The following is a 25,548-nucleotide window of genomic DNA, read 5'->3' as shown; positions in this document are numbered from 1 at the left end:
ATTGACTGCCCCTCCCTTCCCCAACTTCTTCCTGAAACAAAGGCATTTCTTTCTTTTTTTTTTTGAGGAGGGGAGGCAGGGCAATTGGGGTTAAGTGACTTGCCCAAGGTCACACAGCTAGTAAGTGTGTCAAGTGTCTGAGGTCCTCCTGACTCCAGGGCTGGTGCTGTACTCACTGTGCCACCTAGCTACCCCTCATTCTTTTTCTTTCCTTCTCTCTCTCTCTCTCTCTCCTTTCTTTCTATCTTTCTTCATTAACACCCTTTGGTAATACTATAAGGCTGTGGATCTTGGAACATCACAGTTTCAAAAGAACAAAAGTTGAAAATCACAGGCAATGAAGAGACACATGGTGTGTAGGTATGTTATCAAGCAAGGATGTCAGTCATGATCAGAAAAGGTGAACTGGTCATGTTTCAGGCAGGAGGCATAGCTGAAGAGAAAGCCATGTTTGATGGGATGGCATAGATGAGAGTTATCCAGAAGAGAGGGCATGGATGGGTTGTCATTTGCACCCTTCGAGGGAGTACCCATGTTGGTAAGAACACATCCATTGACTTATTGGAGAATCTGGTTTTGATCACTCAGTGACTAAAGCTTGAGGTGACAGAGGGATGTGTTTTGAACCCTAAGGTGTTTTGAGTCTACAGATGTCCAGTAGGCATTTAGAGATGGAATTTACTTGGCTCCCTAAACTAAGTTCCTCAACCATTAAGAGATCACCTAGCTTAGTTCCCCTAGCCCAGCACTGAAGGAAAGGACTGTGCAGAAGGGCTTTTTCTTGGTGCCTCAGACTTGCATCCACATTTGGGTGAAAGGTCTACTTTACACAAACAGTCTATTTGTATATAAAAACATACAGACCCCAGTTTTTCTGCATGGCCCTCATGCTCCCTATTCTCCAAAGGTTCAAAGGTCCAACTCCAATCTCACTCCCTTCATGGTCCTCCTTCTCTGACCATCTTCCCTTAACTTCTCTGAGTAATAGTAATATAATAGCGTTAATGTAAGTATCCAACGTGCTTTCCTCATAACACCCTACCCCTCAAGGGAGACAGTGAAAATTTCCTTATTCCCTTCCTGCCTTTTCCTTTTTTTTTCCAGAGGGAAAATAACTTACCTAAGGTCACACAGCCACCGAGGCAAAACTGGAACCTCGGCCTTCCAACTCCCACCAAGACCTAGTGTCTTTGCACACTTTGAAGTGTGGCACACACTAGTGCTTGGTTGTCTTCATCTGTGCTAAGGGCCAAACCAGGCAGTTGGTCAGAGGGAAAGAGGAAGGCTGAAACATCGGGCTCTTCGCTTCTCCCGCCTTGCAAAGGCTCGGCAGTCAGTCTTCCCGAGCTCTTGCTCGCAGACAGTTAAGTGAACTAAAGAGCAGAACAGAGGGCCCTCCCTCCAGCTGGTCTCTCTCAGCCTCCCCCAACCCCAGGACCGCACATCTGCTGGCGCCACGTGACGCAGCAGCAGCTGGCCCCTTTGCTTCCCCTCCCCTCCCCTGCCCCGGGTTCTTCCCCTGCCAACGTTGCACTCGCAGGCCCCAGCTAGGCGCTGGGGTTGCCCGGGCTCCGCATGCCCGTCCCCGGCGACCCAGATGCCGGAGGCAGAAGGAGCCGCGGGTGTCCCGGGGGCGGCCAAGCGAAGCTCAGTGGCCCGGTCCTGGCTCTTGAGCCTGACGTGAATGCGCTGGTGAGTACCCAGGACAGGACAGGGTCGGCGGGGCCCTGGCCGGGCTGTTTCAGTCTCTGGGGATCCCAGGCAACTGCAGAGTTAAGGAATGCAAGGGCAGCGGTTTGCCAAGTCTGGAAGGAAGGCAGTCTTGATGCTGGGTGGCGGCGGGAAGAGGAAAGTTGGTGGTGACTGTGGTTCAATCTTGTTTCTGTTATTAACCCGGGAAGGGTCAGACCCCCACCCCCGCCCCGTCTCTAACCTCTCCAGACTTGTCTTTCTTAGAAACTAAGAGCCTAGCTACGTGGGGCTCGAGTCCCAAAGTGGTGAGCCTAGGAACATACCAGGAGGGACAGACTGGAGCCTGGGCTGGACTTTCTGACCGTGAACTGTCAGAGCCCGTGGGGAGGGCTCGAGAGATCATTATTTTTATGGAGGAGGGAACGGGGAAGAAGGGATGAAGACTTCAAGAGTGGGTCAGGCCTGTATCTTCCTGGGCTGGTGTATTCTTTCCTGGAGCTAGGATTGAGGGAGGGGGTGAGGAATACAGCTTACTGAGACTTCAATGGGACCCATGAAAAGCCCAGGAAATGAAGAGAGGGGGAGGTAGGGGTTGGTGTAGCCACCGTGCAGGCGTGGGGGTGGGGGTGGTGTGTGGGGGGGTGTTTCACATTATCCCTAAAAGGAACCAGTCATTAACCCAGTCATAGTTCCTCACTGAAGTTCATCTCTTCCCCCCTTGTTTGTTGGGGGCTCGCTGACCCACACACTCAAAGATTCAGGGAATGGGTGGGTTGCTCCTTTCAGCTTCTTCAAAAGGATTCATTCAAAGGGAGTTTGCCCCTTCGCTACTTCTGCCCCAGTGCCGGTCTTAGGCTTTCCAGTGCCTGGAAGCCTCAGGTTGAGAGCACCTGTGTGGGTGTGGATCTGCGGGCCACTCACAACCAGTCACTCCAGGGCTCCATGTCCAAGCCAAATGGAAGCAGCTCCGGGCAGCCGTAGTGAGGGGTGGGGTAGGGTGGTTTAGGGGTTGGTAGCTGAGGGCGGCACTTTATTCCAGGACAGAGTGAACTATGCATCCTCACTCCCTTTCCCTGGGCCTCGCAGGTGGGCAGGGGCGAGACAGCCCTTCTCCATGCCGAAAGGAGTCAAAGGAGGCCCCCTCTTCCCGTGGCTCCGCTAGCTGTGCCCTCACTTTCTCTCCCCGCAGGCGGTCACCAGAGGCGGGGGCTCTTGACCTAGGCTCTGGGGGGCCAAGACCATGAGGCTGAGGCGGAAGGCGGACGCTGCGCTCACCCTGCTCCTGGCCACCGCGCTCTGTTTGCTTCTTTACTCGCAGCGGGAGCAAGAGGCCCCCGCGGCCAGCCTGTCCAGCGCACAGGCCAGGATGGTCACTGTCCCAGCTCCGCGGCCCTTACCCACACGCTCTGGCTGGGGGCCAGAGGTGGTGCGCGCCTTCCCAGCTGCCAGGGCTGAGCACCCGGTCTATGAGGTGGACACGCCGGCGCCGCCGACGCCCTCGGGGCCCTTCGACTTTCGGCGTTACCTGCAGGACAAGGACAAGAGACGCTTCCCGCTCCTCATCAATCAGCCGCATAAGTGTAGGGGGCTTCCAGGGGGCCCGGGGCCAGACTTGCTGATCGCTGTCAAGTCCGTGGCTGCGGACTTCGAGCGGAGGGAGGTCGTGAGAAAGACCTGGGGTGCCGAAGGGCACGTGCGTGGGGCGCGGGTGCGCAGGGTTTTCCTGTTGGGCATCCCTCGGGGCCTGGCCGGGGCCGGGGCGCAGGCCCAGGAGGGCCTGCTGCGGGCCGAGGGTCGCGCCTATGGGGATATCCTGCTCTGGGCCTTTGATGACACTTTCTTCAACCTAACCCTAAAGGAAATCCACTTCCTGGACTGGGCATCCACCTTTTGCCCTGACGTGCGCTTCGTGTTCAAGGGCGATGATGACGTGTTCGTGCACGTGGAGAACCTGCTGGAGTTCGTAGCTACACGGGACCCATCCCAGGACCTTCTGGCCGGTGACGTGATCCTGCAGGCGCGGCCCATTCGCGCTCGGGACAGCAAATACTATATCCCCGAGGGCGTGTACGGGCTGGGCGCCTACCCAGCGTACGCGGGAGGCGGGGGCTTCGTGCTGTCCGGGGCCACGCTCCGAAGGTTGGCAGCCGCCTGTACCCAGGTGGAGCTTTTCCCCATCGACGACGTCTTCCTCGGCATGTGCCTGCAGCGCCTCCGCCTGGCACCCGAGGCTCACCAGGCGTTCCGCACCTTTGGCATAGCCCAGCCCTCGGCCGCCCCGCACCTGCGCACCTTCGACCCCTGTTTCTACCGGGAGCTCGTGCTCGTGCACGGGCTGTCAGCAGCCGACATCTGGCTCATGTGGCAGATGCTGCACGCGGTGCCAGGGCCCGACTGCGCTCGAAGCCGCACGGCCCCAAAGCCCTTCCGCTGGGGCTCCTAGCTGCCGAGCCAGGCGTGGGACCGGAGCAAGGGCAAAGTGGGAAAATAAGCGGGGTTCCTCCCAGCCCTGCTGCTGGTAACATTCCTGGGCCTTATTTCCTTGCCGGTAAAATGAAGGCCCTTCTAGCTCTAAATCCTTTGCTTGCGGGTAACGAGCACATTTTTAATTATCTGGTACTTACATGTTAGCAGGGCAGAAGGAAAACGTTTTTTGATACCAATTTTCACCATCTGTCAACCCATCAAGTATTTAAGTGTCTATATCCGAAGCACTGGAGATACAAAAAGCCAACTGGTCCCTTCCTTCAAAGATCTCACATTCACAAAGTGTGCTCTTATAGGTATGAATAACATACACATTAAATCCAAAGGACAGGAAGGCACCAGGGTACGTGGAACCCCATTCCATTCCCACCAAGGAGTATTTAACTGAATTAAGGCATAAGAGTTTAAAGAAGTCCTAAACATCCTTCAGGCAACAATTAGGGGAGTTCTGCTCCCACTAGTTACAGCCTTGTTTGGCCTGGGCTAAGCTTTCTGGAAAGGATCTTTGGGCAGGGGAATTTAACTTTCATACTTGGCCCACCCTGGATTGCACAATGGCTTCACACAGGTCCGGCTTCTCAAGTCCTGGACTGCAGAGTTGGCTCCAGATCCCGAGTCCAGGCCATGAGCCAGTCATAGAGTGCATCCAGGGCAGCTTTTGGTGCACAGGGCCACCAATCCAGGCTGTTCTCTGAGTTTGAGGGGATCCCCTCCTGCCCTCTGCCTGTCTGATGGAGGGAAAGAAGTTAAGTCCTCTGCCTTTCCACACCCCATCTCTCTCTCTCTTGGCCTATACTTTACCTCTCCAATGCCTTCTCAGCTGTCCTCCCAAGCAGTGTCAGGTCCCTCACCAGCAACAGGCCAGCAACAATGAAAGAATCCAGCCTGGATGAGGTAGCCTGCTGCTCAGGCTTGCTCCTGTGTATAGAGAGGTGCTTCTGTACATTTGGGGGGTTGTGAATGGAGAGGGTTTAATTTGTCTTCAGCTTCCAATCCTAACACTCGTTACCAGGGTTTAGTTAGTTTTTTTTTCCCCCAGCATCTGCTACCATCCTTTCTGACTACATGTAAGACTCAAATTTGCAGTGACTTAGACGGAGAATTTGGTCAAACAGAAGGGAGATACTGCTCACTCCTTCCAGGGCGAGTGCCATTCCCTCGAAGGTTACCCTCCCTCTGCTAAGCTTGAGCAGCCTTTTATGGGCATCTCTTCCATTTGGGCATCACCTTCCTCTTTGGAAGCACGGCTTCTTTTTGATTTTTCTTCATATCTAGGGCACTTAACCAAGTGCCTGGCACATAGTCAGTGCTTATGAAAGCTTCTTGATTGACAATCCCCAAATCCTTGTACAGGCTTTGGAATACATGAACCTACCTGCCCTCTCCCCATCCATTCTACTGGCCTTATTCTGGGTAATATAACAATCATACCTCCAAGTAGATTGTTCCTAGAGGGAGCCACCATATTCAGGACAACTTCCTGCAAGAATCAGGACCAGGTATCATGGAATATAATGGCACCACAGATTTAAGGACATTTAAAGTGGTCCAGAGAGGTTAATTTGCCCAACTTGACACAAGTTGCTAAGGAACTGCACAGGCAATAAAAGCCAGGTCTCTGGACTCTAAACCAAGTGTTCTTCCTATTGCATCACAATGTCTTGGCCCTGTCGTTTCCCATCTGTGAAATGGGCCAGCAGTTCTCAGAAAAAAGTTCTCTTCCAGCTCCTAGGGTCAGTACCAGCATTCCCCCCAACCCTCTTTTATTTTAGGGCAGGGTCTGAGTTTGCTTTCCCTCTGAGTCCCCATCCTCTCCACCCTGTCTGCCCCTCCCAGCACCCTGAGTAGTCATTTAATTAGTTTATTAAACTGAAAATTGTCTCAGAATCTTCGGAGTCTGCAGGCTCATGGAGAAATGTCCAGAACCTTCATCAACTGACAGACCCGGTACTTTTCTTGCCACTGGTGATCTGGACTCCAGGATGAGAGCTTGGCACAGTCACTGTCTAGCTTGGGGAGGGGAGGAAGCTGGGCTAGAACAGTTCTCCCAAGGTGGGAGATGGATGGGCTGATTTGTATGGTCTGAGGGCCAACACTATCTATGGTGTGAGAAACTTAGAATAGATGAATCAGCCCACAACAAGCAGACAAGTTTGCTGGGGACTTGGGGAGCTAAAGTGATATGATGGTGGAGCATGGGGAAACTTCACAGCTAAGAGACAAGGCAAAAAAAGACTCACAACTCTGGCCGCCATCCACATCAAGAGGGACGGAGTACCCCCTCCTGGGAAGGTGGTGTCCACTGACCTTCATGCACCTGAAGACACTGGGGTACAGGAATCCCAACTGAGCCAAGTTTCTGGCAGGTGAAAGAATCTGCCTTCCCAAGTGCTCCCAGGGGACCACTGTGATTCCATACCCAGAAAGCGACCAAAAGGATGTGAGCAAAAAGCAATCACACGCAGTCACCGTGCTGTGCCATCAGCCAGTGCCTGAGGGAGAGCTCTGCTTTATTAGCCTTTCAGGACACATGCACCGCTGGGGAATGTACAGGGGCCACAGAACAAAGGCAATCAGAAGTCGAGGAGGGATGGCAGGGCAGGCGGGGAAGCTGGCAAGGGTCATCTATAAGAGAGGTAGCTCCTAATAGTCCTTTCTTTCCTTGGCCCTCAGCAGGTGGATTCCCAACTGTGGTTTCAGTCAAACAGTCTAGAACATCACAACCCATGGGAAGAAGACACGGTAACAGAGATCTCTCTCTTGTGCGCGCGCGCGCACACACACACACATATATACACACACACATGAAACATGGTAACGGATTCCCCCCACCCCACCCCATCCCCACACAGCAGTGTTCCCCCTGCTCCTGGTCCTGGATCCAAACACATTAGATACTGGTCTGCTTTCTCATTCATCAGTAAACTATTTAGGATTATACTGTACATGAGTTAAAGTTACAAAAACGTCTTATTTACAAAAATCTGTACACACATTTGAAAAACCTCACAAAATTGTTGTCTATGTATCACAAGTTGCTACATCAAAATATTAAAAATGGGATAAAATTATACATTTCTTGTCAATTTGTTTTTTTCTCTCCTAGAAAGGGTTATTTTCAGAGACTCTACTTTCCTCAAAGAGACGTTGCAACTCCCCGACGCAGCGTCTCCGGCCCAGCTGGAAGAACATGTCAGTGTCCTTGGGTTAGAGACCTGTTCAGACAGGGGTTAGGGGAACAAACTGCACAGAATGCTGAAATGTAACAGAGGGAGAGGATGTCTTTGGCGAAAACTTTGGCATTAAATAAAAGATGCAGAAGGAATGGAAGGATGAAAACCTGCCCAGAAGAGGGCAGCTCCTCATTTCTCCCCTTTCCCCTCCTTAGTGGTAGGGGCTCGAGCTCTGGAGCCCTAAGTTGTCCCAGAACCATTGAGGAGACTGTCCAAGAGCAGGGTTGACTTAGACCAAAAGAGAAAAGGGGAACAATGGAAGAGATGCACCATTCCAGCAACGATGGTTTCCACGGGGAAGGGAGGAGTGGAAACAGAATGGGATCGCTTTCTCTTCAGGATGTGTTTCTAAGCTTTAAAGCGCATCTAAGTGGGATCCTACCCTGGCTGCCAGCCAGGCCAGGCCACAGAAGAGCCTCTTCAGGGTTAATGCAGTTAGTTATCAAGTCAGTAAAGTGGATGTAGTGCAAAGGTCACAATCAAGTAATACGCACATGCGACTTGCTTGTAGTTTGAAAGTCACAGAGATTCCCACGGTGCCAGAAGTCAGGACATATATGCACACTTGTCCCATGGGGCCCCAGAACCACCGTCTATGCTCTCTATGTAGATATAGGTTTTTATGTATAAGAAGATATAACTTTGCTTTCTTAAATGTGACTACTACATCAACACGGCCACACACACACACACAGACGAGTCGGTACCTGTGTCCAGGTGCTTCAGAGTTCAGTTTGTGCTTCTAAATCTTTGCAGTCACTTTGTGCCCTCAGCAGCTGGGCCAACCTGCCTGCCCCACCCCCTCCCCTTCCTGCCCCTGGGGGCTGGGCTGACCAGGCCCTCAGACCACTCAGTTCAGTTTCTTCACCACAGCTTCCACATCTAAGGAAGAGTCGAGGGCTACCCGCTCTGAGCTGCCATCAGGAGGGGAAAAAGAAAGAAAAACCCGATCAGTGCTCCCTCCTCCACAAGGGGCAGCAAGTCAAGGCACACTGTATGGTCAGGCTTGGGGAGGGCTGAGGAGGAGGGCCGTTCTTCACGGGAGCTCTGCTGTCCTCATGTGTGTGTTGGACTTGGGTGGGCCATACAGGGTCACCGACGCTATGTGGTTGTTCTGCATGACCTGGGTGGGGAGAGGTAAGGGTCAGAGCCACACCCACATGTACCACCTACTAGCATGCCACCAGGCAACCACCCAGGCTTGGCACAGGTATGACTCTACTAAGCTCTAAGATCTAAGGGACCTTTCAATTCTCATACTCTATAGTCTTCTAGCTTAAAAAAGCCTCAGAGCCCATGATCCTGAATCCACCTGCCTGTCTTTGCAGTAAATCTGCTCAATCCACCCCGCTACTCATCTGTACAAGGAAGAGGCTGGATAACACCATGCATTCTTAACCTTGTGTCATGGACCCCTTTGGAAGAATGGTGAAGGCTACAAACACCTCAGAAGGGTTTTCAATACATAAAATGCATAAGATTGCAAAAGAAATCAATTTTTGAAACACAGCTATCAAAATGTTAATAATTCTAAGTTCACAGGCTCGCTCCCTGAAATCTATGGGTCTGTGGATCCCTGGTTAAGAACCGTTGGACTAGATGGTCCTTAAATCTCATACATGGAAAGGCAGGTAGATTCAGGATCACAGGTTCTTAGGCTTTGTAGTATAGTTGTCCACAAGGCTAATAAACACATCTTATCTTTCCCCACTGGACTTTAGGTCTCTGAGGTAGGGAATTTGTCTTATTCAACAAGGATTTTTTATGAACTTTTATTTTATGGTTTTTCCTCCCAGTCAACATGTAATTTTCCCTCTCTCTCCCACCTCCCCTCCATTAAAAAGAAAAAAAATCCCTGTAATAAATATGGATAGTCAAGCAAAACTGCCATGTCTCATTCTGCACCTTGAATTGAACACCTGATCACCTCCATTAACAGGTGGGTAAAATCAACGATTATTTACTAAGCAAACCCACCTAACAGAGTAAGTGACATGAGGCCAAACCACTTCTCTCATCGATCAGTGCTGAGCACAAAGCCTTACAAATACAATCAGGGCTTCAACATTTATCAGGGACACTCTGTATGACAGGGCTGTCCAAAATGCGGCCTGCCTACAAGCATAGAATTTTATATGAATGCTTTAGTAAACGAAGCCCAGCTACCCCAGAACTCTCACTAAAATGGCAAATCAAAATGTATTGTCTGTTGTTTCAATACAAACCTAAGGTTGGACAGCCCTGCTGCATGAGATAGGCTATGCCCTGAAAATTACCAAGTTGTAAAAGATAGGCCTCACCTTCAAGGAACTTACAGAACTTAATGAATAAACAGGAACTGAATAAGGAGCTACATTTTATTCAAATAAGATCCCACACTCAAATACTGTGAATCTCCCATCAACACAAAGCTCTCTCCAGACTCAACATTCAATCCAGCCTCTTAGCTCCATTTTCAATCAAGCAAAAGGAAGCCAGTTTTGCTCACCTCAAAGATCATTCTCTGTAGTCCAAAACAAAATGTTGACCCAAATGGGTTTGTGTTATTCGGTGAAGATGACCTTCAGAGGGAAGAGACAAAAGGGACAGTGCTTAGGCATTAAAGATCCACTGAAGGCATCCAAAAATCCAAGATACCTTTATCTGGGGATAATGGAGGGCAGGAAACTGACCCTCGGGAAGAGACAGATGGGATGGACACTGGAAGAGATGGGATATCTTGAAGCACCAAAAGAAAGCTTGGGAAGACGGTCAGCCCTCTGATGTATGTATGTATGTATGAATGGTAGGGTGGAAGGGAAGGAGGCATAATCCCAATATTACAGCCATTCCTATGGGGGGCAAGTCACACTGTATGGCACTCCTTCAACTTCCTCCAGGGTAAATCCAAATCAGGTTGAGATTAATTTCTGAGGTAGCCTTTAACAGAAGTTGGGGTGGGGGGTGAAGCATGTGTGAGCCTTTTTGTTGATGATACTCTTGGGTGGATTTAATAGCTGATTTATTAAGTCAATACCTGCTAGTACAAGTTACATATGTTTCCTATAGAAGTTGCTGTGCTAGAGCCTGCCCAAATATGGTACCTGGCCTCACAGTCTTGATTTGCTATCACCAGCAGTCATGAGAATGGTGAGGCAGCTGGAGCAGTAGAAACGGCCCTGATTCAGAATCAGCTGACCCCAAATACTCTTCTGGTTACTACCTTCATGACCCCAGGCCGGATATTTAACCTATCTGAACCTCAGTTCCTTATCTAGACAATCCTAAGTTTGGACTAGATGGTGTGCAGTTCTCAATCAAAAGAGGGGCCTGGTTGAAGGAGCAAGACATTAACTTCAATGCACACTTTACATTTCTTCCAACAGGGCTGGTTCTGTTTATCTTGGCTTGATGCTTCTGGCCCTGGGCTCTCCTGTGAGAGGAGGGAGAAAATGAGGTAACACCTAACTGCCTCAGGGCCTGCCCAGTGGGGGCAGGGGGAGTAGGGGGCCTCACCTGTGAAGCACAACAGGCTTCTCCACAGGATGCCCAAGGAGATCCTGGATACTATCCCACTGCAACACAGAAACAGGAAAGGGCAGAGGTCAGGGAAGCCTTCCTGGTCCTGCCCAGATAGGAGGCTGCCATAACCCTGGGGCCCTGACACCTTCCTCATAGTTACAGAGCCCAGTCAATGGCCCAAGAGTTTGGAGAAGCCACAGCAAACTGCACATGGGCAAACATGGAGTTTTGTGTTCAGCCTTAAAGCAGAGCTCAGGAGACGCTGAGAGTGTCCAGAAGCACAGGGGCATGATGGGATGTGCCCTGGACTGGGAGTCAGGAGGCACCAGTGTGTGCCTTCTCCATAATGAAGCCACCTGTTTTAACCTCAGTTTCTTCTTCTGTAAACCAAGGGAGTTTGCATGCTTGCTAAAGTCACCCACAGGACTGCTAAGTCTATGAATCTTGAGACCCTATGCTTCTTTCTGGTCATTTCAGGTCTGGACTTCCTTAGGCGATGACATTAGGGTACCCCTGTTGAGGACTTGCCAGTTCCTGGGGACTCTACCCAGTAAACCTCAGGACAGAGGCTAAGACTTGAGGCCAAATGTTCTGACTGTGCAAGATTTTAGCAGAAATTGCTGAAATCAGGATGGAAGGAGGGGTATCTACGGTCAGCAACCAAACTCCTGCTCCACTTTACCCAGTGGGATTAGTCACCTGTCCATAACTACGGTGAGCTCAGTGGCACAAGGTCCCTGCTCAGAGTCTGTAGCTGCCTGGCTCCAGAGCCCTCGACAGGTTGGCCCCTGGTTCTGCCCGGCCAAGAGAGCTTACCTTGCTATAGGTTGTGCAGGTCTCAGTCTGGCAATCAGTACTTTCTGAGGAAAGAACACAAATAGGCCATTGGGAAGTAGCTCAAGTAAGGACTGGTTTTCAAGTTAGTTTCCAGCAGCCTAGTGGGGCAGATTGGGAGTCAGACTTGCCACTCTAGCTATGGGACATTGGCTAAGTCACTTCCCCTTATCTGGGCCTCCATTTTCTCCTAGGTGATCCTTAAGGTGCATTCCAGTTATAAAGTCTGTGACATCTAGGAGTTTGGGACATAGCTAACCATCTTTTTCCTTCCCAAGCCCATGCTTAGTCCTGCCCTAGCCCTGGCCAGCTGGGAAGATCCCTTACAAATGGCTACAGGGAGACTCTTGGACAGGAGGCCCCATCTCTCCTGGCCCATACCAAGGCAGGGGGTGGGGGTGAGTGGGAGATAAGGCTCTTCAGTAGAGAGGCGAAGGTCTGGTCCCTACGTATGCCTCTTCCTTTCCCAAAGGCCAAGGGCCAACAATCTATAGGGAAGGGCTCAGAGCCTCAGTGGAAACAGAATCTAGCTCAGTTCCACATCACAGGGGGACCACTTGGAAGTAAAAGGGCAGAAGGCTATCTGGAATGGGTAGGGCTAAGCGAATACATGGAGGTGGTAAGGAATGAGGTTGGGAAGAGAAGCCCTGTTAACTAAGCTCAAGAGGAACAATGACTATTGTCCCAAGAGGCTACACAGTGATATAGTCATGGGAAAAAAGCCCTGGGCATTACTGCCCCTGCCAATGAGGAGAGAACCCTTCTCCTAAGCAGCTACCATGGTAGCTCTGGCTTTTCCTGAGCTTTGGCAAGGGGAGGCTACTACAGTCTTGGGCCTGCCTTTTTGGCTTCCCCTTTGTCCCACAGCAAAGACAAATTCATATAGCATCTTGGAGTAGTGGTAAGGACTTATTTTGAACTCCAAAGACTGTGGTTCAAGTCTTGGCTCTACTTACTAGTCAAATTAACTCAGGGAAAGTCACCCCACCTCCCCCACTAAGCATCAGATCTCTCATCTGACAAATGGAGATAAGCCCTGTACCACCCCTTTCCTTAATGCATTCTATAATATGTATTTCTGCTGTTGTGGAGCACCAGGGAAAGTTGTCTGAAGGCCAAGGAAATCTGTCCAGGAATACCAATTAAAGGGCTAGGTAGCCATGATCCTTCCCTCCCACAAGTCCCTGGGGCCTCACCAAGGGAAGGTGGGAGGTGTTCCTGTCTGCTGTTGATGGTAGGAAATGCTGCTTACCTCTCTTGATGGTGAGAGGGATCTTGAACTCACAGCGATGATAGCTGGAGAGGGAAGGCACATAGAGTAAGGAGACAGCTCAGATTGTCTGAGCCCAGGCCCTTCTATCACCAGCACATTGTTTTTTTTTTTTTTAAATTAAATTTTATTTATTTTTTAATTATCAAGCATGTTTTTTTCTTCTCATTTCTCCTCAATTTTTATACTGGGGAAAAAGAAAGAAAAACAAAACTCTTGTTGCAAACAAGCACAGTCAAGCCAACACATCCATAAATATGTGTTTCATTCAGCATATCAGTCAGGAGGTGGCAGCATCCTTCTTCATTAGGCCTCTAGAATCATGGTTAATCATGTCAATTAGTGTTAATTCTTTCGAAATTGTTCCTTTTAAAAACGATGATGTTGTCCTCCTGGTTCTGCTTACCAGTGGTGGCACACTACAATGAAGCTTCATCGGTACTCAAACCGGGGTCCAGCAAGTGCCCATCAAGAAACACTATGTAAACCTTCCCATCAAAGACTAATGATGAAGGTGAAATGGAAACCCATTCAACAAAACAGGGCTATGCCAGCTCATGCCAGGAGCCCAGTTACTATGGCAACTGGTGGTAGATTTTTTAGTTCAAGTGAAAGGGAAAGCAGGTGAGGCCCAGGAGGTGGATATATCACCTACGTCAGCAGCCTCATGTAGTGGAGCAATCACTAGACTACAAACGGGGAGACCTGAGCACCTCAGCACTGAGCTACTGAGGCTTCCTTAGGCCTATCGATCTGGGAAGCTCCCACACCGTGGGAAAACATTAAAACACTTAAGACATCTTATTAGATATCTACAAATTCGAGTACTAAATCTGAGCCACGAAAAAAAGAAAACTTAGGGGAAAAAGTGAATTTAGTTTTTAAAGTATCCTCAGATTATTTAAACACACACCAGCAGTAAAGAAATAAAGCAGAATAAAACTGACGTTTTCTGTGCTCTAAATACAAGACAGCAGCTAGGACACGGAAGCCTAAAGCATTAACACTGAAACATTCATTACCTCAGAGGCCTGGAGGGAAGTAGTGGAGAAAAATTTATTTCCTCTGCTTTTTTTAGCTCCATGATGCTAGTAGGTGGACTTTCGGGGAGCCAGAAAGGGAGTGAAGTTTAGTGGCCAAGACTTTAATCAAGAGAACCAGTGCATATGAACGGAAAAGTGTCTTGGCTTTAGGGTCAATCTAGAGCTGGCCAGAAATATTTCCTCCAAGTCAGGGCGCCAACACCAGTGGTATCAATGTCTGCTCTAGCCTCCCGCCTCACCCCAATCTGGTAACATAGATGAAGGCAGAATGGGTTGTAGTAAGGCCTGGAGAAAGCGTGCTCACACAGCTTCCAGTCAGCTCCTGTCCAGGTCTTGTGCCTTATTCCCTGGTCATTGGGGACATCTACCTTTGCCCAGGAATCAGAGTTTCACATGGATTTCTCAAAGTCAAAAAGTAAAACCCAGATGGCCTGCTTTCTGGAATGGACCAGTTTAGTGTGTCATTCCAAAACACCATCCTAGAGTGTACAGTCATACTCACATGTTGAAGTTATAATGCCCAGGGTAATTGGTGTGGAGTACAAATTTCTTCACTTTGTGTGTATTTGCATCAAAGAGAATATCCTACAGAAAAAACAGAGGCTTGAAACAAGAAGGGAAGTTAGCTTGTGAATAAGAAACCTAGATAGGCCATAAACACAGTGGATTTGGGTGAATTACTATGTTGCAGTGAAACACTCAGGAAGACCCCAATTCAAATCCGGCATCAGACACTTACGAGCTGTGTAGCCCTGGTGAGTCACAACCTTTTCTGCATCAGTTTCCCCATATGTATAGTGGGGACAATAATAGCCCCTACCTGCCAGGGCTGCTGGTGGGGATCAAATGAGATAATACCACACTTTCCAAACCTCCAAGTGCTATATAAATGCCAGCTGTTTTTCTTCTCCCTATTCTTACTGCTACTGTAATTTATACTCTCACTTTTTTGGTGGTAGAATAAGAGAACTAGACTGAGAGCTTGGAATCCTGGCATGTCTCTTCAGTGCTGAGAACAGGGTCCTGAACACAGCAGGTACTTAAATGTCACTGAAAGGCTGACCCTTCTAAGAAAGAACATAAACCTTCAGGTGGTCAATAACTGTTAGCTGTTACTATGTTAAATCTCTCCTAGTCTCAGTCCTGGGTGTTCTTCAGTTTGACCAGGCCTGCACAATATACAGCCCTTGGACTGGATGTTGTGCAGGCCTGCCCTAAGAGAACTCACACAGTCAGCTCTGCGGAGGGATTTGCATTTTTGCAGGCTGCTCGAAATCCTTTGGCAGGCCGAAAGTGACATATCTGGCTATAAGCTGCCTGCAATGTTGTGCAGGCCTGATTGAGACCCACAGAAAAGAGAGAGGAGAGGGAACCGAGGGTTCTCTAGTCCATATCACACTTTCACATGGAAGAAAAGGACCATTGCTGGCCACCTAACTACATACAAAGCAAAATCCATGGTCAAAGCTGGAATCTGAGCTGTTTTGACATTTGTGATAGTTTTAATGAGAAATCTAAAGCCCCTCCTAGGAGGTATCCACCTCCTCTGATGCTTCCCTTCAAGGTGGAGCCTCAGGGGTTCTGCCAACCAAGCACAAGGTGAAAAGCCTCGCAGTATAACCCGGTAACACAATTCAGGGTCCATGGGTCAGGCCTGGGGAAGTGCCACCAGGCATCTTACCATGAGGCAATGATGTACTAATAAGACTTGGAGGTACTGTGATGTGCACTGGTGGAAAATGTGGCCACACAAAATAGTGGATCTTTTCAAGTCTTAAAAAGTCTGAAGAATCGTAACTTACCACACCAAGTGTGAAATAATTGAAGAAGTAATCATTACACTTCGATGGAACTTGCTTATGAGGAGAAGGAGAATGAATTTTCATCTGTTACAAAACAACAACAGAAATTCAAACAGTTACTTAAGCTCATGGAATAAAGTAAAATCTTTGAAACTGCATTTATAAAAACTATAAAAAATGTGGTAAAAACAAGCACCATCTTGGGCAGTACATTGAAATTGCATTTGTAGAAAAACATCCCAAAAACCTGTCCCACCTGAGATCTAAATTATAGTGTTGCAATGCTGAATGATGGGGGAGAAATCAAGCTTGGAATCTGGTTTACTGAGGGCTGCCTGACTCGAGAGGAACAAGTCTGCTGACATCGAGAAGGTGCCCTGGAAGTAGGGAGGGCTGAGTAACATTGTTCTCTGTGCTGTCAAGAGAAGGGCTCCTCCAACATGGGAAATGGAAGGCAAGAAGACAGGGCAGTGCACACAACAGAGAACCCAAGACTATCAGGAAGACTTTTAATCCGTGTCAATGATGTGGAATCACACCCATCAAGTTCCCACTAGTTATTAATGTAATAAATTAAAAACCTACACCAAACAACTGAAATCTGCTTCACTTTTTTTTCCTACCTTGTCCTCTGACTTGTAAAAAACCTTGTGTGGAGAGCCCAGTGTACTGAGAACATCTTGGCATGAATCTCCAAAGTAGACTGAGCGTTCAAATACTCGCATCTTGGCATCTGCTAATACTCCTGGGCCACAACCTATGGAAGACCAAGGAAAGCATTTAGACGTCTGGTGACCAGCAGGGATTATGGCCTGTTGTGCTTCCCCCTTAGTGGTTTCAGGTGTGGGGAGAGAGAACAAGTGAGACAGGGTTCACTATTAATCTCCAGGGCAGAGCTGGAGAGAGGGAATGGGCAACAGCACTGTTAGGGATCACCTCAGGACAGCAACTTTTAGGACTTTTGCTCCTCCAATAAATCACCCATTCGTAGTGAAGACTAGTAGTAGGTAGGGGCCAATGTAATAAATGAACCTGGATAATAATGGATTTACAATCTCATGAATGGCCACTCCTTCCAAGAGTATAGATCACAATCTAGCCCTTCTTTGTCTTCCTTTTTAATTCTTGTCCTTCCTCCAATTCTCCATGGGACCCCTTTATTTACCAGGTGTATGCTGCTTATGCTCTGTGGCCAGTCCACCTCTTCTGATCACATATCTATGACACTGCTTTCCAGCACAAGACTGGTAATATACTGAAGCCTCCTGACATGCCCACCAGGAACCTCTCCAATGTCCTATGAGGGACCTTCAACTTTAACTCTTTGGAGCCTGAAATTCCATGATTTGTGGCTATATAATACCACTTGAATGCTACTGACATTTAAAAGATGTGTCTCTGAATATTGCAGTGAACTGGAAAAGGGGGTGCCTACTGACTGAGAATGACTGAAGAAATTATGGCTTATCAATGTAGTAAAGTATTATTATGTAGTAAGAAATGATGACTTTAGATAACCATAGAAAGATCTGAATGAACTGATGCAGGCTGAAAAGAGAACTAAGAAATCGAAATATACAAAGACACCAACAGGGTAAATAAAATTTTGTTCACTAAGTGGAAACTGAACTCAGTAAAGAAGCTCCCAGAGAACAGAGTGAAACAAATCTTGTCTCCTAGCAGAGAGAAGAGGACTAAGAACATGGTAAACACTGTCAGAAGTGGGCAACAGATGTTTTTGTTTAATTACAGTAAGTACAATGATATCCACAACCACAAGCATCCCTATCTACCGGGAATCTCTCTGTTCTCCACCGACAATGGCTGTGTCTCCTTGTTTTTATGCCTTGATTTATGATAGTCTGAGTCACAGACTCAAAGTTCCCTACTGTCACATCTTCCAAGGTATTTTCAACACATGCACAGGAAATACCTTATTGGAGGATGGCCTTGAAGGAGGCATTTTGCAGGGCAGCTAGGTGACGCAGTGAATAGAGTACCAGCCCTGGAGTCAGGAGGACCTGAGTTCAAATCTGGCCTCAGACACCTGACACTTAACTAGCTGTGTGACACTGGGGAAGTCACTTAACCCCAACTGCCTTGCCGCCCCCTCCAAAAACAAAAACAAAACAAAAAAAAAGGCGAGGAGAAGGTATTTTGCTTTACTGCGTAAAATGATTTCTTACAGTCAAACAGTAAGTATAGTGGGATCTTGTTTTCTTTGTACCCGTCAGTCAACTGTGTAATACAATCTGCGGGAGAATATCATTTGTGAAAGTCTTCTGTTTCCTTCTAAAACTTTCAACAAGGATGCCCTTAGTTCACATACAGATTATTCTCAGAAGAATCTGTAGAGATGGAAAAGTAGGCATGTAGGTTGTTCATTGCTGAAATTTTATTAGTCAACTTTTTTTGGATAAGGTCTAATTTACCCTAAGCATTTGGTATCTTTTCTTTCAGGCATTTTGAGAGCAAACTCTTTAACACAGTCAGAATGGCATCACCTTCAGCACGGACTTCTGGCCAGCAGCTTTGCTCTAATGCCATTTCTACTTCTTCACAGCACACTGGGGCCTGTGATGTCAACTCTAAATGTGGCGATTGCTGATGATGGTGAAAAGAGTTCATTCTTTCTGTTTTTGTCTGTTGGACTAATTGCATCCTGCTTCGGAATGAGATGCCCTAAGGATGACCTGGCTTTACTGGGTCAGAGAGCAAGCTTTTTGTAAACTTTTCTTCCCTTCCACTGCTTCTTATGTTTGCTAACAGCTCATAATCTTCCATGATCCTCTTCTGCAAGGTTTTACAAATGAGTCTGCAAAATTGCCTGGTCTCCCTTGTTTGGTGGCTGAGGCAGTTTCTGGACTCTTAAGTTTCTTTTTGGCACCTGATTTATGTTAGTCAACTTTCTGAGAAGTTTCTAATAGTCTATACCGATTTCAGTTCTCACTCTTCGATGTCAGCAGCTTAAGGTCAGGCTGGAGCTGCCTCAACCAAACACTCTCTTCTTTTATTTTTTTTCCTATGTTGGCATTGATTCTGATCTTTGCTCTAGCAAATATCTTTCTATAGGCAGATAATTTGAAAATGACCCCCTTGTTAGTAATTTTTTTTCTAACAAAATTTTAAATAGATGGAAAGCTTCAGTATACTTTACAAGCCTTTAGCGAGCCTTACCTCTCATGCCTGAACCATGTTTCTCAACATTTTTTTTTGCCATCCTCCTCCTTCCCCAAAACACAAATTCAAGTCACTGAATAGTTTAAAAAAAAAGGTGGAGGGAGGGATTTTAATTTTATTTTGGATATTAACTGTGCTTTCACTAATTAGAAATAGAGTAGTACTGAATTCCCATTGAGGAAGCTCCCTTTATCAATGTAGATCAGCAAATGAAACACTGAACAGCTGAGTGAATTGCCCAGGTCTATACATATAGTATGTGTCAGAAGACTTGAACTATCATCTCTTTATACCCTATGCCAAGGTTCTTTTCATTAAAAACACAGACTGGACGTCTAAGATGGAAGGCCTCCCCAGATCCCAAATACCTACTCAGCAAAAAACACCCCCCGCCCCCACCCCAGAACTAAACAGAAAGTCAGCCAGAAGCTCCCAGGCGACAGGAGAAGATAAAGACAGCACAGAAGAGACAAACAAGTCAGTCATCTCCCAGTGAGATAAGAAACAATTCAGAGACATATGCAGTCTGCAAGGCTCTATATCCAGAGACAGCAACAATAAAGGGTTCCCCTAAGGGAGAACTTTCATCTAAGGTGAGGACCTTGGGAGCCCTGGGGAGTACAGCAACCAGAGCAGCAAGGCAATACTCAGAGGATTCTCTCAACTTCAGAGATTCAGAAAGGCTAGAGGGTGGGAAGGGGGGGGGGCAGGCACAGCCAACCACTCCACCCAAAAGTACATCAGGGGTCAAAGCACAGCCCTAGCACAAAGCACCAACTCAGGGACTAAAGCTAGAGAGATAAGTAAACCTAAGGAAACACTGACATATAAAAAAGTTACTGTGCATTGAGAGATCCCTCCAAAGAAGGAGAGAATAGTTCCAGAAAAACTTCAAAAAGTGACTCAAATAAGAAAAGTCTTTCCCTAAAGACATAAATACCCAGAAGATATGAAATAAGAGATAAAAATGAAATTAGGGTCTGGAAGAAAGAACAGGAAGGAGAATGAGTAGCTTAGAAAAGAAAGTGGTAAACCAAGAAACAGACTCCCTGAACACCAGAACAGACAAAACTGAAATCAATGACTCCAAGAAATATGAGAGTAAAATCAAAAGATTAAAAAAAAGTAAGAAAATGTAAGATATCTCATAAACAAAACACACCTAGGGACAAACAAAACTGACCCGGAAAACAGGTCAAGGAAAGATAATCTATGAATCAGGAGAAGGGAAGGGAAGGAAAAGGAAGGGAAGGGGAGGGAAGGGTCTCTCTGAAAATCATGATTTAAAAAGAAGGCTAGATCCTATATTTTGAAAAATCATAAAAGAAAAATTGTTCAGATCTATTAGAATCTACTAGAACCAGGTGGCAAAGTGATGATAGCAAGAATCTATTTATAATTTTCCTTGAAGAAACCCTAAAAAGAAAAGTACCAGGCATGTCACAGCCAAAATCCAGAGTTCTTACACCAAAGAAAAAATACTGCAATTATTCAGAGATGCCTGGAACTAGATTCTGGATCATACATGACCGGGAACCTTGTCCTATAAAAGACAAACCTTGGAATACAATAGGCCAAAAGGTAAAAAGATAGAGGCTTACAGCCGAGAATAACTTATACTGCAAAGCTGAGTTACAATCTGACTAGGGGAAAAATGGCCCTTTGATGAAATTGAGGTCTTTAGAACATCTTGATATATAGAACAGAGCTGAGCAGGAACTCTGAAATAGAAACACAAGAATCCAACTAAAGCTAAAAAGGTAAATTTGAACTGGAAGGACTGCCTGATGATGCTGGGTTAATGTTCTAATGGGGGAGAAGAAAGAAGTATCTTTTCAGAAGCATAATATTTTCAAAGAAAGAAAGGAAGAAAACAAGCATTTATTAAGTGTCTACCATGTGCCTGGCATTGTGCTAAACGCTTTACAAATATTATCTCCTTTAATCTTTACAATAACCCTGGAAGTTGCTAGTATGATTCCTGTTTTACGACTAAGGAAACTGAGGTAGACAGGTTAGGTGACCTACTCAGAGTCACAAAATTAGTAAGTCTCTGAGGCTGGATTTGAACTTGGGTCTTGTTCTACTGTTAAAATTCTCAGAAAAGAACCAATTCACCCACAGGTCTTCTTTTTCTTATTTAACTCGTGCAATATTTCTTGATTCCCTTTGAAGAAGCAAGGTTGGCAGAGTGGATAGAGCACTGGGCATGGAAAGCGGTGGGAAAGTAATCATCAGACGAACCTCACTCTTCCATCAAAGGAAGACTGAAAGAGTGTGCTCGAGTGCACACAGGCAAAAACACATCAAACTCAACAGGGAAACAAGCAGTAATGGGGTGGCAGATCGGGTTTAAGAAAGAGCATAATACCATGGAAGGAAGAGCTAGAATGGCCACTGTATGAATTTGCTTTGCTTGACTATGCTTACTTGTTATAGAGGTTTCTTCCTCTTGTTTTTTTTTTAACTAAAGTGGGTAAAAAGAAGGGAGAGAGTAGTAATAATGGTGGTTAAAAAGAGGAACATTGAAACATTAAAAAAAACACAAAAGGGAACAGAAGGACATTCAGAAGGAAGCACAACAAGCAGAGCAGTTTTGAAACATGCAGAATTAGAATATATCCTTTTAAGAAAGGGCAAGTGGTATGAAATGGAGAGTCACAGTTTCATAATCTTTTTTTTTTTTTTTTTTTGGTGTTTTGCTGTGCATATGAAAATGGCCTTTTTTGGTATTTAAGTTCAGAATTCCATAAGAAGTAATTATTTTTGTGGTGTTTTCTTTGCAAATGGTTAATAACCATGAGTACTGCAATATGAGATGAGCAAATGGCTTATGAGATGTTCTTGCTGTCTTCAAATGCATGATAAAACCAGCTCTACCATCTTCTTTATTTGCTTCTCTAAGGATAATCAGATAGTCTTTCTTCCCTTATCTGCAATTTCTTTTTGTCTTCTAGTTTCATTTATGGTGAGAATGTCAAAATTAATGATTCAATATCTCCAGTAATGTCAACTTGTTGAACATGTATCTCACAGTTGAAGTACCAGAGTTATCTTGAGTTAATATGTGAAGAAAGTCTAAAAACTGATTCTTATCCTCCCCTACTCCCTTTTCTACCCTATGTATATCAGTGAGGGCCATTTTTATTTCTTGGATTGTGGACTGCCAAAGAAATCATCACCAAGTGGACAGCCTACTGGTAAGGAGTAGACAGCTTGTTTCAGGGACTGTACCTGAAGCATCTAAAGCATGGTAGGACCAACTGTAGCTTGTGTTCTACTGATACAGTCCTTGTAAATGCAGGGTTACTTCTATACATCATAAGGTACTGGAGCAGGGCTTTGTGAAGGAACGTGGGGTATAGCAATGGATAGAGACAAATACCACAAGTCCCTTTGTGCAAATAATTAGCTCAGCTCTTGAAAACTAAGAGATAATTAATAGATAGTACAAGGGCTACACTGGCATCTCTATGTCTAACTCAGCCCTCAACAACCCCTTCTAACAAGTAGTCGTCCAACCTTTGCTTGGATGTAGTGAGGGAGAACCCATCAATAATAACAGCACACATTTAAACAGTGTTTTAAGATCTATATATTATCTGCACTATATTATCTGTATATTTATATATATTATCTGAGCTTCACATTTCTGTAAGGAAGGTATTATTCTCATTTTATAGACGAGTCTGTGTGCCCCACTGAGGTTGAGCAACCTGCCTAGAGTCACACAACAATTATATGGACAAGGTGGAATGTAAATGAGGATTTCCGGACTTTAGGCTGAACATTCTGACCACTCTGCCCTCACTTCCCAAGGCAGCCCACACTACTTGTGGGATTCTCTAATATGTGGGAAGCATCTCATGTGGAGCTGAAATCTGCCCCTTTGCAACTAAGCCAGGCTTATATTTCGCCTTTGGATGCCAAGCAGAACAGTTAGAATCCCTCTTCTATATTAAAGCCCTTCAAACCCTTAAAGGGCACTCTCATGTATTCCCTACAGCCACATCTTCTTTTCTCCAGGATGAGATGGTAGGTAAGGTTGTGATATGTCTTGGTCATGGAGGTCCTCTCCTTGATGGTATCTTGGATCTGCTAGAGTCTTACGGAAAGCCAAGTGATAGAATACTGAAGAAATATCTCATTTACATGAATTGGTTCAACTATTCTGGAAAACGATTAGGAACTATACACCAAAAGTAATTACAATGTTCATCTACTGATTCTGTGAGTGAATCCTATCAGGCTTCTATCCTAAAGAGACCAAAGAAAATAGTAAAGAGCTACAGCACTTTTTACCGTAGTGAAGTACTGGAAACAAATAGGGAGCCTATCAATTGAGGAACGGCTCAGTAAATTACAGTATATGAGTCTAATGGACTATTAATGCATTGTAAGAAATGACCAAAAGGGAGGGATTGAGGAAAACCTGGGGTAACTTGTACAAACTGATACAGAATGAAGTATGTAGAACCAGGAAAACAAGTTATACAATTCGACATTACAAAGGAAAACAGCTTTGAAAGACTTAAGAATGTCAATCAAAGCAATGAACAACCCCAACTCACAAGTCAAATAATAAGTCTTACCTCTCATCTCTTGGCAGAGAGGTGAGCAATGAGAAACACATAATGAGACACATTTTCAGACAGTAGGGGGTAGATATTTTGCTTGACTATGCTTATCTTTTATCAGAGAGGGTATTTATTTTGTTTGTGGATGAGAGGGAATAGTAAATGATACCAAGTGAAAAAGAAAAGAATATAAACATTTCCATTAAAAAACAGAAGACTATCACTCTTTGCAGATGATATGACAGTGCATGCAGAGAATCCTAGAGAATCAACTAAACTAGCTGAAACAGTTAACAACCTTAACAAAGTTGCAAGACATAAAACAAACCCACATAAGTCACCAGCATTTCTTTAAATACCAACAAAATCAGCAGGAAAAAAAAGAGAAATTCCATTTAAAATAACTCCAGACAATATAAAAAATACTTGGGAGCCTACATGTTAAGACAAACCCAAGAACTATATAAATACAATTACAAAACTTTTCACACAAATACAAATCTTTACTGGAGAAATATTAATTGTTCACGGGTAGACTGAGTTAATACAATAAAAATGACACTTTTACTCAAATTAATTTACTTATTCAGTACCATGCCAAACTCCCCAAAATTTTATAGAACTAGAAAAAATAACAACAAATTAATCTAGAAGAACAAAAGATCAAGAGTATTAAGGGAATCAATGAAAAAAATATAAAGGAAGGTAGTCTAGCAGAACCAGATTTTAAACTGTATTGTAAAGTGGTAATCATGAAAACAATCTTGTACTAGATAAGAAATAGAGTGGTGGATCAGTGGAATAGCTTAGGTACACAATATACAGAGTAGTAAATGACCATAGTAATCTAATGTTTATCCAAGCCTTTGGGACAAGAATTCACTACTTGACAAAAATTTCTGGGAAAAAGCAGTTTGGTAGAAACTAGGTATAAAATAGTATCTTACACCATACATCAACACAAGATCAAAATAAGTGTATGGTTTGGATGCCAAGGGTGCAAATTAGGGAAGCGTGGAAAATTTTACCTGCTGAATCTCTGAATAAGGGAAGAATTTATGACCAGACAAGAGAAAGAAAGGATCATGGAAAGTAAAACAAAAAATTTTGGTTACATTAAATTAAAAAGGCTTTGCATAAACAAAACCAGTGCAGGCAAAATTAAAAGGAAAGCAAGAAACTGGGAAAATTTTTTTTACAGCAAGTTTCTCCGATATCGGCCTCATTTCTCAAATATACAGGGACCTGAGTCAAATTTATAAAAATAACAGCCATTCTCCAACTGAGAAATAGTCAAAGGATATGAATAGGCAATTTTCAGAAGAAGAAATCAAAGCTATCTATAGTCATATGAAAAAATGCTCTAAATCACTACTGACTAGAGAAATGCAAATTAAAACAACTATGAGGTACCACCTCACACCTATTGGCTTGGCTAACATGACAGAAAAGGAAAACCATAAATGTTGGAAATGTGGAAAAACTGAGACACTAATACACTGCTGGTGCAGTCATAAACTGGACCAACCATTTGGGAGAACAATTTGGAACTATGCCCAAGGCTATAAAGATGTGCATATCCTTTGACCCAACAATACCACTACTACCTAGGTGTGTACTCCAAAGAGATCAAAAAAAAAAAAAAGGAAAAGGACCTATTTGTATAAAAATATTGACAGCAATTGTTTACATGGTGGCAAAGAATTGGAAATTGAGATGTCCATCAACTGGGCAATGGCTGAACAGGTTGTGGTATATGATTGTGATGGAATACTATTGTGTTATAAGAAATGATGAGGTGGATGGTTTTAGAAAAACCTGGAAGACTTACATGAACTGATGTAAAGTTAAATAAAAAGAACAAGGAAAATATTATATATAGTAACAGCAGTACTGTATGATGACCAATTGTGAATGACATAGCTATTC

The 25,548-nt window shown here is 45.2% G+C and overlaps 2 protein-coding genes across 2 annotated transcripts in view; one reads left to right on the top strand and one right to left on the bottom strand.

Moving 5' to 3' along the window:
* The first annotated feature begins 1,617 nt into the window (after positions 1–1,617).
* Positions 1,618–4,255, top strand: B3GNT9 (UDP-GlcNAc:betaGal beta-1,3-N-acetylglucosaminyltransferase 9). Its single transcript, XM_036752547.1, has 2 exons — positions 1,618–1,692; positions 2,882–4,255. Exon 2 carries the CDS (start codon positions 2,933–2,935, stop codon positions 4,133–4,135), a length of 1,203 nt encoding a protein of 400 aa, XP_036608442.1. The 5' UTR covers positions 1,618–1,692; positions 2,882–2,932; the 3' UTR covers positions 4,136–4,255.
* Positions 4,256–6,618: 2,363 nt separating this feature from the next.
* The window catches only part of C3H16orf70 (chromosome 3 C16orf70 homolog), a 64,584-nt gene continuing 45,654 nt past the window's right edge, over positions 6,619–25,548 (bottom strand). The window contains exons 9-16 of the mRNA XM_036750762.1: positions 16,486–16,619; positions 15,863–15,946; positions 14,563–14,645; positions 13,000–13,043; positions 11,730–11,773; positions 10,908–10,966; positions 9,901–9,973; positions 6,619–8,535 (exon numbers count right to left, since the gene is read on the bottom strand). Of these exons, the coding sequence (XP_036606657.1) occupies positions 8,449–8,535; positions 9,901–9,973; positions 10,908–10,966; positions 11,730–11,773; positions 13,000–13,043; positions 14,563–14,645; positions 15,863–15,946; positions 16,486–16,619 (608 nt within the window). The 3' untranslated portion in view covers positions 6,619–8,448. The remainder of the gene's footprint in view (positions 8,536–9,900; positions 9,974–10,907; positions 10,967–11,729; positions 11,774–12,999; positions 13,044–14,562; positions 14,646–15,862; positions 15,947–16,485; positions 16,620–25,548) is intronic.

Source organism: Trichosurus vulpecula, chromosome 3 (assembly GCF_011100635.1).
Source record: "Trichosurus vulpecula isolate mTriVul1 chromosome 3, mTriVul1.pri, whole genome shotgun sequence".
NCBI lineage: Eukaryota > Metazoa > Chordata > Mammalia > Diprotodontia > Phalangeridae > Trichosurus > Trichosurus vulpecula.
Note: the sequence above shows the minus strand (reverse complement) of the source record. Positions and strands in the feature narration are given on the sequence as shown.

Excerpts from the sequence above, each read along its gene's own strand:
- B3GNT9 (XM_036752547.1), top strand. The coding sequence starts at position 2,933 with ATGAGGCTGAGGCGGAAGGCGGACGCTGCGCTCACCCTGCTCCTGGCC.